Source organism: Melampsora larici-populina, assembly GCF_000204055.1.
Source record: "Melampsora larici-populina 98AG31 unplaced genomic scaffold MELLAscaffold_48, whole genome shotgun sequence".
NCBI lineage: Eukaryota > Fungi > Basidiomycota > Pucciniomycetes > Pucciniales > Melampsoraceae > Melampsora > Melampsora laricis-populina.
The window spans coordinates 351724-364596 of NW_006768812.1; the positions used below are offsets into that span (position 1 = coordinate 351724).

The 12873-nt window shown below is 41.0% G+C and overlaps 2 protein-coding genes across 2 annotated transcripts; one reads left to right on the plus strand and one right to left on the minus strand.

The window, feature by feature from the left end:
- Window positions 1-74: 74 nt before the first annotated feature.
- Window positions 75-2208, minus strand: MELLADRAFT_24225 (uncharacterized protein; the record flags this gene model as incomplete). Its single annotated transcript, XM_007415120.1, has 10 exons — window positions 75-171; window positions 245-416; window positions 496-627; window positions 779-861; window positions 938-974; window positions 1062-1301; window positions 1387-1579; window positions 1666-1769; window positions 1859-1983; window positions 2048-2208. Coding segments are annotated over 10 exons (1344 nt in total), but the record flags the coding sequence as incomplete, so codon positions are not given.
- A 2495-nt stretch (window positions 2209-4703) lies between these two features.
- MELLADRAFT_66967 (uncharacterized protein) lies at window positions 4704-5351 on the plus strand (the record flags this gene model as incomplete). Its single annotated transcript, XM_007415059.1, has 2 exons — window positions 4704-4777; window positions 4817-5351. The coding sequence occupies 2 exons, from the start codon at window positions 4704-4706 to the stop codon at window positions 5349-5351; spliced, it is 609 nt and encodes a 202-aa protein (XP_007415121.1).
- Window positions 5352-12873: the final 7522 nt, after the last annotated feature.

Consider the following 12873-nt stretch of genomic DNA (forward strand, 5'->3'; position numbering starts at 1 on the left):
GAAATAGAGAGATTCATATTCAAAAAAATGAGATTTACAAAAAAAGGCTTTGAGGAAATAAAAAAACGCACGTTGACTTTTTCACCGCACTGATCTACATCTGTTCCTACAACTTCCCCTTCTTCGTCGATGCGGAATTGAAAGTGTGGTAAGAGGTTTATAAAGTACATCCTGAAGAACAGAAATACAAGTTAATCTTTGATCAACAGTATCACGTCTCAAATCCTATTAGAAGAAAACTCACAAGATATATGTCATGATAAAACTCCATGCGAATCCAGCAATTACCCAAGCTAACTGTTTGTAAAGTTGCTTCCAATTATGATCAACCCAACCGCCCCCAATGTTTGAGAATCCATCACTGGAAGCTCGGGATTTGCTTCCAAAGATTCCTGTGAGAATAAGACCTACGGCTCCTGTTCAAAAACGTGTAAGATATCATGATTTGATCGAATTAGTTATCGATGAAAATCGGCAAAGGCCTGGAAGTCTGACCTGAGACTGCATGACAGGCAAAAATATCCATAGCATCATCAAAGTTGAATAAATGTTTAAAGGCAGTGAGTAGGTTAGATATGGCTGCTGCCAAACCGCCAATGAGTGCGGCAGCAGGCATGCCTACAAAACCTATGATGGTGGATTGGAAGATATATCGAAGTCAGAATACAGGTGAATTCCGTGAGATGGGCATAATCCTGACCAACCCGCTATAAAACAACCGTATGGTGAGCAATTTGAATCCCGAATCATTTCCAGGAATTCGATGAAGTTCACTTACCAGCTGGTGTAATGGCTACCAGACCGCACAAGGATCCAGTGGCCAACCCTACACAGGACCATTTACGTTCCAACCGAAAGTCACTGGTTTCGAAGATTGAAGAAGTAGCGTGAGCTTAATTTGTGATGGAGTTTCTTGCTGCTGTCTTTTTTCACCAACATTAGCATCCAAACAATCCCGCCGACGGATCCAGCCACTTAAACCAGCAAGATCCAGCCCCGACAAATGCAAAGCAACACTTCAATCACTATGGGATTTATACCCCGAGAAAGATATTCCTTACGATTAGTTACACATATTGCCAATGCTGCTTTTATGTTAGCAGCATATGCACTTCCACCGTTGAAACCAAGCCATCCGGCCCAAAGTAACGCGGTCCCAAGAACTATATGTGACGTGTTATGGGGCTTGAAATTGAGGATATGAGTTCCAAATCCTCGCCTACGACCAAGAAAGATGGAATAGGAAAGACCGGTTGCTCCCGAACATATCTCGATGGGTACTCCTCCCGCATAGTCCAACACTGCGAGGTATCATAGAGTTTATAGAACCGGTGAGGAATAAGTCTACTGCGAAGCATTCAACGCTTACTAATGAGCTGTTCTTACCACCCCACTTGAATGCCCATCCATTTGGATTCCAAATCCAAGACACCAATGGACAGTACACTACTGTGGCCCAAGCAAAAACAAAAATCATAGAAGGGCCAATTCGTCCTCGTTCGGCCGCTGCACCAATTGCGACAGCTGGTACGAGTGCTGCGAACATGTTTTGATAGAGTGCAAAGACAATTCTGGGAATCTAGTTTTGGTCGTCAGGTTTCTTTCCTGTGATCTTGTTTTGGTGCTGCCTTCAACAATTCAGAAGGTTTAGGTTTACGAACTTACCTTGTTATTCGCGGCGGGTTCGGGTTGTTCCAAGACACCTCGAAATATTATATGTTTCAAATTCCCAAGAAGTAATCCAGAACTTGAAGAAAAGGCAAGTGAGTCTATTGATGGAGAAAGGGGCATCACAATCGGGTCAGCAGTCGATCGGGAAGCCTATACCAAAAATTGGGAAAGTTGGAACAAAACTCACAGCCCCAAAACCACCATTGGACGGATACCACTGCCATTGAGAGAAAAGCAAGGAGAAGAAGTGATAAAGCGTTTTTACCGCGCACGAGGCCGCTGTACAAGAATCCTACCCCAGGGATCATAAGCCTGTCGTAAAACGAAGTCTATCCGTCAGATATTCAAGGATCAAATGGAACATACGCAAACCTACCATACCAATGCCGAACACGCTAGAACCCAAGCAATATCTCCAGGGCTATAAGCAATGATTTTTCCACTGTCAAGTGTTGCAATCAAATCAGTTCCTCCACCAGTGGTAGTGATATTGTTGTTTGAGTTGGAAGTTATACGGCCATAGGTTATGTTCGTCATCGTTGAACGTTTACTTCTGAAGGACCACTGATGACAAGATCCTGAGGATGTTCACAAGCTCGGAATAAGCAACGATCAGAAAACAGAAATGGATACCCTTGAGAAAGCAAGCACTCAACTAATGATCTAAATGGATGTGTATCATATATACTCTTCCATATACCATATATCCGCTACCTGCAGAAATATGACTTGACGTTATACGTGTTCTCAATACTGCTGACTAGTAGCGGTAGGCGCCGGACAAAGCGGTCTGAAGATGCAAAAGCCAAAGAACCGCCACGACAGAACGTACGATGCGAGTTGGTTACACATGTATCAGCTCCAGAAAGCTTGCAACAGCAAACACATCTTCGGCAAAGACAGTGAAGAGAAAGACTGAATGCGGGCAATCGCCAAAGGGTTCGGGTGTAGGCCGAGGCGTTCACGTCATGCATACTCGTTTTGTCCGGAAGCTATGAGCGAGCTTCGGCGATGCACTTTTGTGTACTCGTGAATGCACTGATTTTTTAAAAGCGACTTGCAGGTTTTTCAATTGGGCGCACCAAGCAAATTGTGCAAAGGGTTAACAGGTCATCAAACACCGTTAACATCCCGATTCTAAAGAGAGCACACGAGCACGTGAGGCATATCTATCGTCATCGTATGTCGAATCTAAGGTACTCTTGAATTGAAAAGTTTGGACGGTCGTAATGGCGCCAACCAGGCAAACGAGTTTATTGTGCTAGTGCTCTTGTGCTCCAGTTAATCCCCACCCTGCAATACATCCGAAGAGCCTTTGGAAGTTTGGCGTGGTGATACCCAAGAAGTATTCAATGTTTACCGACTCTGTTTGATCATTGTTGGCCGAGGTTCGAAGAGATTGGAGTCGAGTATGAATGAGGTGAATTAGAAAGAGAAAGAAAGCTAGAGACCAATCAACCTCAAACCCTTTTCTCGCTCATTTCCACTTCCACTTTGTCGACTCTATACACAAATATGAGGTTACACACATGTGACAGGGCAGCTCCTTTCAAAGTGCAGTCGAGCTTCTTTCATATCTTTCATCATTCCACCAATTCGACATTAACCTCTTCAGCATTGTACGTATTGGGGTATTCTTGTTCTGATTGTTATTGTACGACGCCTAGTTTTTGTGATCTGATTATTCGTGACTCACTCCCAGTTTCGCTTCGTGACCTTGGGCTTGCACTGAGTCTGCACTACAAATCAAAACTTATGTACCTCGAAAGCAATCCCAAAAAACATGATGGCCGAAGCTCCACGCCTCTTTCTCTGATGCTCAGTCAGGCGGGCATGCAAGAATTCAAAAGGCGCAGTTGTATACTCCACTCGGAGGCTTAAAACTGAACGAATATTACGTTTTTCACTTTATCTGTGTGGTTTTGGTCCTTGTTCATCTTGAAAGCGAAAGTTTGTCTCAATCATGGCACACGATCACTCGAGATTGTCCTTCACGTTACCCTCACGATCAAAACTCTGGTACACCGGTCCCAATCTTCCGGAAAGGTTCTGAAGGGTGCCACGTCAGGTCGTCAACAGAAAAACACCCTATCAGACTGGCTCACGGAAGCTTATATTACATCTAGAAGCATGTAGGATTTAGAGTACATATCCACCATGAGGCTCTAGGATGTCGGATTCCTTGGTGGTGTCTTCAACAGCCAAACTTCAACTCTTTGACACGTATCTTGGTGATGATGAGAGCGATATAAATGCGCAGATTGATCCCTCACGTGTTGCTTACTAAATAAAAACCATCTTACTTTTTTGGTTTTGGAACTGAAACTCTACCGCATCCACCACAAACCTTTCATCGTCAAAGTTAAGTGGAAGCCAATTCAGTCACGAAAAACTCGTTACAAAGTCACAGTCAACTCAGCTCAGCCTCTGGATCACCTGGAGGCATCAATTTCAAAGAGTCTGCCACGATTAAGAGATGTGGCATCGGGCAGAGTAAAAACATATGAAACGCTTCCGGAATCATCCGCTCTCATGATAAGCAATCATCTTTCAGGTGTTGTCCCGAGGCCACGTAACATGAATGTGGAAACAAGTGGGATCGCTCTCGTTGCTCTTTATAAATACTCGCCAACTTCAACCGGATTCTGATCGGCTTTGCTGTGGCCTGTTCTATGATCTTCTTTCTGCCGTTCTTTGAACAATCATTCGCGATCTACTAATACTCACAACCAATTACGCTATCAAGAACTTCATCCTACATTATTGTTTTTACAATATCCGCTCATTACATTAAGTGTTGTGCACACGTGAGCTGCGAGAAAAAATTGTCTGTCATTATGCTTTTGAAATCAACTAACCCTTCTTCATTTTTTTGGTAACAATTTGGAAACAGTTTTCCTTAGCTAGTTATCCGTGTATCTTCCTGGTGTTCTCTTCTTCAAGGGGGACTGTGTATCAATTTCGATTTCAGGGATATTTTAGTCCAAAAGTTGATTAACTTTCAGTAGAAAAAGGAATCAGGTTGCCACAAAATGCTTCTCAAGGGGTTATGGGTTTCAGCTCTATTTTTAATTACAGATTTTGCAAATACTGGGATAAAGGGCAAGTAAGATTGACTTGGGTGTTGGCTTGTGAACGTGAAGAGCTCATATGTTGATTCATTCTCATCCTCATTAGGAATATCTGCTGGTTACCGAACAGCAAACCGAGAGCTCCTGAATCTTTACAAAGATCATGATATTGTTTATGATGAAGCTATACAGGGAAGTAGTGCTTTCAAACTTGCAGGTCTCGAAGATTTCTCTATCACAGACTATGTCGAGGGTGACGGGAACTGCCAATTTCGAGCAGTATCTTTGATAGCGTACGGACATCAAAATTACCACAAATGGCTTAGAGGGGAGGCTGTTGCCCACTTAAGGGAACACCCAGATTGGTACAGGCCATCTGTTGCAGGAGACTGGCAGGAATACTTGCAGGAAATGGCCCAAGATGGGACGTACGGGGACGATCACACCTTGACCGCCATGGCTTTTGATCTTCTACGCAAGTTTGTAGTGCTTAAGGAGACCAATGGTGATGTTGATATCTTTGAGAAGTCGTGGGATAATATTTCCAGCGGGACAGCTTTTCTCTCCCTAAGAAATCAGCATTATGAGGTCATTTTCAGAGATTGGTAGACCATCTCCCCTTCTTGGGATACTCCGGGAGTTTTCTCTTGATTTCCTCCTCGGCACTACATGTTGTTAGAGACAGGTGATAAAAACACTTACATCAGTTCTCCCTATTTACGTAGTCTGAGGTGCTGGGTTTTGGAGTACTGGAGCCTGAGGTGGTGATGGAAAAAGTCTCCGGACAACAAAAGTTATCTTATTGTATCTTGAAAACTCAAAACAACTTCACACTTTGCTTTGTTTCAATTTTTTTCTTGAATCTTGCTATACTTTTGTAGTATGTTGGTCTTCTTGTCTATGCCAGTGTAACTCACGAGTGCTCATTAATTAAATCTCATCAAAACTTGATAGTGGCTATACACAAAGCTCACCTACTCCTTAGTGTAGAAAATTGAATTTCATCTATGAGCCAAGTCACTGTTTCTTTGCTCATACTTTTGCTATGGTGAGATGTCCTAGGGATCTGTCGGAGATGTATTAGCCCCGCCCGTATCCCCAGATGATTCTGAAAACGGAGTTCTTTTCACAGATTTGGCACTACTTGACCACTAAACCACCGGCTCACTTAACATATGTGAGCAGAAAAATCAAGGCCAGTTTTGGACATGAAAAGTAGACAAAAACAATCAATTTTCACGATCTATTCTCAGTCAATGAGACATTAACATGTTCAACACTATATGATTCGAGTCAAGTGCAGTCTGGGTCAGCTGGGGTTTTTTCCAAACCGGGTCTACTTTGCACGGTGTTACTTTGACCCACCCCGCTTTTGTCTTTACGTGAGGTTACACGTTAGAATCACACATGTGACAGGGCAGCCGTTGTCAAAGTGCAAGCTTGGGTATCTCGAGATGACGTAGTTAGCCTTGGTTATACAAAAGCGATGGGCAAAGAGTGATTTCAACATTGGATGCTTCTGAATGGGTTCCATACCTAAATCAAGGATTTAACTGTTTCAAAAGTTTTCGAGATGACGCAGTTCTTTTGTTAAACAAAAGCGATAGGCAAAAGTACTTAGAGCATTGGATGCTTTTGAATGGGTTACATGCCTTAAGTGGAGAATTTAGGTGTTCCAAAAGCGGGGTGTAAGATTAGGGCAGTTCAAGTTTGAGATTCCGAGCAGTTGAAAAAAAGGAAGCGAGCAGGTTTTTAAAGACACGAGCACGCGTAAAAAGCCTGCTCGAATTCCTTAAAATGTCGTAAATATAAGTTACAACGCCTTTGAGATAAAGGCACAAATGAGTCCAACAGACATTTTTTTTTGCCAATGCTCAATGATCAACCATGAAACCTCAATCTCTCTCCACTGGTACAGGGATCAGACTCAGAGCCAACTTGATTTCTGAGTGAAGAGGCTCCACATCTCAGCCTTACATCATCATCATCATCATCTTGGACCAGAACACCAATCAAAGTAAATCAAACCTCTCCTACCTGAACCATCTCGAATCAGTTCGATGGCCTCGAATGTCAGAACGAGCAAAGACGCTCCGTGATCTCACTGACCTGTGTATCTTTGCACATGCGGAATCGCCCCTTTCACTACCTGGGATAGATGGAGCCGAAGACACGGAAGATTTTCCCACTGATGGCAGTTTGTTCTACCCCGACAATCCTGAGATGGCTGAAGTCTACGATCACCTGTTTGACAGCGAAGATGAATGGGCCGAATGCCTTATGTTGGTTTCAAACACAAGATATCTGGTCCCACGATTTCGCGCTCCTCTAGCCAGTCCCTTCAATTTAAACGACATGTTACGCGATAGACGTACTGATTTTCAACAGGCTATGAGAACATCTCCTGAGGGCTTCAACGCCCTTCTTGCGTTGATAGAAGACCACCCAGCTTTCTTTTCATCTAGCCGGAATCCACCACCACCTATTGAACAACAGCTTGCGATCACCTTGGAGCGCTTAGGCAGCAACGGAAATGGTGCCTCCGTCGGTAGATTTGCTCGAAACTATAAAGTCAGCCGTGGAGCTATCATCAACTGTACACGCCGGGTCATCAAAGCAATCTTAGATCGAGGCAAATCTTACCTTCAATGGCCAAACAGCAAAAGGCGTAAGGCCATCTCTCATGTACTCGACGCCAAAGGCTTTCCGGGATGTGTTGGGTTTGTTGATGGGACAACTATCCCCTTATTTCAAAGACCTGGAGTTGATGGAGAGGTGTTCTTCGATCGGAAGCATAGATATTCCATCAATGTCCAAATTATCTGTGATTGTGATCGAAGAATCACTTACGTCTATGCTGGGTGGCCAGGATCATGTTGTGATAGTACGGTGTACAACAAAACCGACATTGCCAACAATCCAGATAAATACTTTGATGAAGGTAAGTTTTTTGACCTCCTATCCGCGTGATTCATACTGACTCATTCCTATTCATGTGTTTCAGGCCAGTACCTCATCGCAGACTCTGCGTATACACCAACCAAGACAGTTGTCCCATCTTACAAAGGGCAAGCTGCAGAGGTTAGCAGGAATCGCGACTTCAACTGGTGCGTAGCCAAAGTACGAGTATGTAACGAGCACTCCATTGGGGTTTGTAAGCTCCGCTGGGCCTAACTACAGTGCTTACGCCTAGCATTGAACAATCCGGAAGACATGGCACACATTCTAGATTGGATTCGGGTTTGTGTGATACTTAATAACATGCTCGCAAACCTGGGAAATGCGTGGGATGATATTGCACAAGAAATCATCGATAATGAAATTGATCAGCCAGCTGTCACAAATTTGGAAGACATGGATTTAGATGCTGATGTGGTGGAGCGCGGAAGAGCAATGAGGGAATTTGTGCGTGATCATGCTGTTGCTTACAGCTGGCAAAGTGGCGTCCTTCCCATTATTGATTAAAATCGTAGCTCCTTTTTGTTTTCATGTTGAAGATGTGTGTGGGAATTCCATTGAATACTTCTCTCTCAAAAAACTTTAGTAACTGATGATACCTATTGAATAGTTCTCTCTCGAAAAACTTTTGTTTAATGCTTCTCAATCTCGAAGTTCATGCAAACAAAAAAGATTCATTTCAAAACGTTTTTTTGATTTACAAAAGAGTCCACTCACAAAAGAAGAAAGGAAATATACATTTGTTTTATTTTTTAATGAAGTAGAATTTTTTTATGTTTCAAAGTTTTTGTAATGAAGCAGAAGATTTTTTTCGGATTTTTAAACTTTTTGCACTCTACACTAAGTGAAGGAGAAAAAAAGTGGGCGTCTATGGAGTAAAAATTTGTGCATTATTCTAAAATATCCTTGAATAATGACCCTGAGCAATCAGATTAACTAGGTGGTGGTAATTTCAGATGGTGATTGGATGTTGTAACATAACACACGTTTGATTTGAAAAGTGGTGATTGGCTGATTTTGATCGATTGCTTGACTTGAAAGTTTGAAAAGTGGTGATTGGGTGATTTTGATCGATTACTTGACTTGAAAGATGAGACCGAAAACAAAATGGTTTTGCAGCAACTAGAAGAGGAGGGTGAATGTTGTATGAATTCGCTTTTTTGACTTGATAGATAGGTTGAAACAGTGATGTGATTTCTAGAATCACTAAGGAATTCGATAACTTTGATTTGATGTTTCAGTAGGTTGATTGTTTTGAAAACTTTGATTTTTGTTGTGATTTGTCTTGAATTGATGAAATACCGGTAAGGAAATAATGAAATCGACGATTGAAAGATAATAAGGTTGACTGATTGAATTCGAAAAACAACACCGGTAAGGAAGATACTGCAAAGTACGAATGCGGGTTGAAGTCTTGAATTGATGAAATACCGGCAAGGAAATAATGAAACTGACTGATTAAATAATAAAATTGACAATTGAAAGATAATAAGGTTGACTGATTGAATTCGAAAAACAACGCCGGTAAGGAAGATACTGTAATAAATAAACTGATATACTGTGATAAATAAACTGATTGATGACTAATGAATGAGAGCAAAAATAATAGTTAAAATCTTGAAGTGATGAAATAAATAAAAAACGATTGAAGACTTTGACAGGAGAATCAAATCAAAACTGTTCAAATGAAATAAAAGTATCAAAATCAGAAAAGGACATCATCTGGATATAAAGAAGTTCGGCAAACCTTGGCCATTGGGCTCTTTGGGAGATATCTCGCTATCAGGCTTTGGGGGAAAGATGATATTTAAATAATCTAGAACCTCTTGTGGTGTCTTGCCTGCTAAAGCGAGTTCTTTTGCTAGTTGGTTTCTATCACGTCGTTCAAGGGCAATGGCCTCTGCAGCAGCTGTTTCCTTGGCTTCTTGGCGCTTGAGGTGAAACTTCTCTCTGCTCCAATCCAATTCGGTCCTCAATTCGACTTTGGCTTGCATTTCCTTATCTTTCGCTTCATTGTACTTCTTGTCCTCGAATTCGTGTCGCCAGTCTGAATTTTCCTTCAGGATATCCATCTTCTGTTGGCTTCCACTTTGAAGAGCTGATGCTAGAGGATGCTTGAAATCCCTGGTTCGAACGTTTGCCGGATCGATTGATGGTAGAGGATCCAAGCCGCGAGCAGCCAAAGTTTTAGTAGATGACTTTTGGCGACTTGAAGCGGCAGAAGGTTTGCGATCTTTGCTGGTTGATTCAGCCTTCGCACTTGGGCCCTTTCTGCGGCGTACAGGCTTTTTTTCAGTGGTCTCATCGTTATCAGTGCTGTCTAATGCTATTTCAGCTGCTGTGAGGCCTTTTTCCTTAATAAATGGAATCAAACAAAGAGAAGAATATAAATATATAAATGAAAATATTAGTAATGAAAAAAATCAAAAGGGATTGAAAGGATGAATGTGTATCTTACCATTCTACTGCGTTTCTTTTGTGAAGAACGTGGTGGCCCTTTGCCTTTGATATCTTCAACATCTGATTCTTTGTCCTTATCTGAATAGGGAGTAAGAGGGGGTGGGAGGTCATCATCAGAGCTATCGTCATGGTTGCTTTCGATAGTTTGATGTTTTTGATTGTCTTCAGAATCCGAAATGACAACCTCCTTTTGACAACCATGATTTCGAGATTTTTGACCATCTTCAGAATCTGAGACAATTATTTGCTTTCCAGCTCCAAAATCTTCATCGTCATCTTCCTCGTCATTTTCATCTTCCTCTTCATTGTCATCTTCCTCTTCATCGTCATCACTGTTGTCTTCATATTCAAAAAGTCCACTATCCATGATGCCAAATGCGTTGACGTTTCCTTTATCTTTGAAGAGGGCGTCCAGCTGGGCAAAACAAGGACATATAGAATCCAGCCTTTCGGGCAAAGTCCAAATACCACGTTTATTGTCCTTTTCGTTAGTTCCAGAACCGGTGTAGAACTTATAACCCAACAAGGGTTATACAGAGCTGGAAGAGGATAATCTACTAATAAAATGACTAGTAGAAGTTGTCTAAGGACTGCTCTTCTAAAACAACACAATCAGAAAGAGCTCTGTTGTATTGAGTACTGATAAGGCACCAGAGAAATATATCTTCACACGTAATTTAACTTCAAAAGCACACTTTGTATTACTATCAACACTGCTATAGTGTTATTCCCAATTGATAACTAAAAGAAATAAGCAATATCTGATTGATATTATTCCCAATAAGTCTTTATGACTATAAAACTAAAGTAAATTTCTCGTTATAGCTGTAATAAAGGGCGTATTTAAGTGACCAGGTACTATTAAAATAAGTTTATGATGATAAACAAAATAATAATGGTGTAAACGATAAAGAAAAAAGGGGAACAACAGTCCCAAAACCCTCTCAAAGTATATATAACAATGTACTAGAACTTTTACAATGGTCAACAGCCTCCAAACCAATCAAATCCGCCCAAAATTCCCTAAAAACCCTATGATGATGCAATGTAATGATTTTGTTACTAATAAATGATGTAATTTTCACAGCTAAAAGTGATCAATGACGCAATAATACGATGTACAGCACTTCTTATGATGAATACAGGTGATTTTTTCCTTGTAACCTAGCTGAAAACCAATTTTTGAGATTACAAATTTTTTCAGATGTGCTCCAATTTTTGATTACTAAAGTGCATCTTGTAGCCCACGTGTTACTGATCATTTCTGACACCTACATGACCTACTTCTGATGAGTGATGAGTAAGATATTGAGTTGTGAAGTTAAGGTTTTTAGTGTTACATGTGACTTGTGACTGTAAATTCGAGATTCACACCAATTCTTTATTTGCCTTATAACGTTTTACACACACCTCCGTTACTAATGATTTAAAGTTTGTACATTATGTAATCCACTCTTCTGCGTTGAATGAGCCATCTATCAACCTATTCTGACGTCATTTGACATATGTAATTAGCTGAAAACCTCCATTTTCCACGAATTTCACCCATTTTCTTCACTTTTCACAGCTACTACTCTCTTTTTCTTGCTCATGTAATATGACATCATCATCTATAACCTTAAAAATCCCGGAAAATCCTCTTGGCAACCTTAAATTCCATCACTACCACTATTACACAACCAAACTACACGTGTACCTCTTGTTTACCAACTTCGAAAAAGTGCCTTTTTCCTAATAACTTCTGTTTCTACTTATCAACCTTGAAGATTAAAATTGTCATAGTATAATATAATGTTGTTCTTTCATATTCTAGCCTCATAATACCCATAACTTTATTTTTACTAACCTAAAAACCATTTTCCAACCTTTGTACCTATAATTTCGAATTTTTCTTATGTTTTTCTTTCTTTCTTTTTGTAATAAGTTTGTAAGTAAACTATAATGATCTTATGTATAATGTGAAATAAAAATGATGTAATGTTGACCTAATGACCAATACATAAGCCTACAAGAGCTTCAATTGATCAAAAACCTCCATTTTCGAATTTTCTTTCCTGCTGAATCCTGCTAATAAACTGGTAAACTGGTAATTGTGAATTTTTTAATTGATCCCATAAATTGATCACCACACCGGTACCCTTGTTCGTACACTTAGCTAACATATACTTTCCTTTCCACCGCTCCACTCGCAGCTTGAGTTGACGACCAGTAAGTCTCATTCTTGTGTTGTTGTTTCGACGATTGTAATTGTTATTGATAGTACTTGCTAAATCATTTAAGAGTGTTTTCGGAGACATTGACTGTCCGGTGATCTTAGTTTTGCTACCACCACCGAAAAGTGCATTCCGGAAACTAGGACGATCGAGATGAGCTAGAATTTCTTTGTAGTCGGGTTTTTCCAAAGGCGGGCCTTTGTACATTGGGGGTTTTTGAGTTCCTCCTGAACCAGGAGTCGATTTTGATTTGGAAATGCGTTTGGCACGAGGTTTTTGAGGTTTTTTAGTTGTCGATCCTGACTGATTTGGTGCTTTGGCGGCCGCAAGTGTTCTTTTAACTTTGTCAGGAGTAGTGGCACGAGGTATTTGAGATTTTTTAGTTGTCGATCCTGAACCAATTGGCTGACCCAATTGATTTCGGGCTTTGGCGGCCGCAAGTGATCTTTTAACTTCGGCAGGCGTAGGCTTGCCCTTGCCTGTGTGTCCAGTGGCGGCAA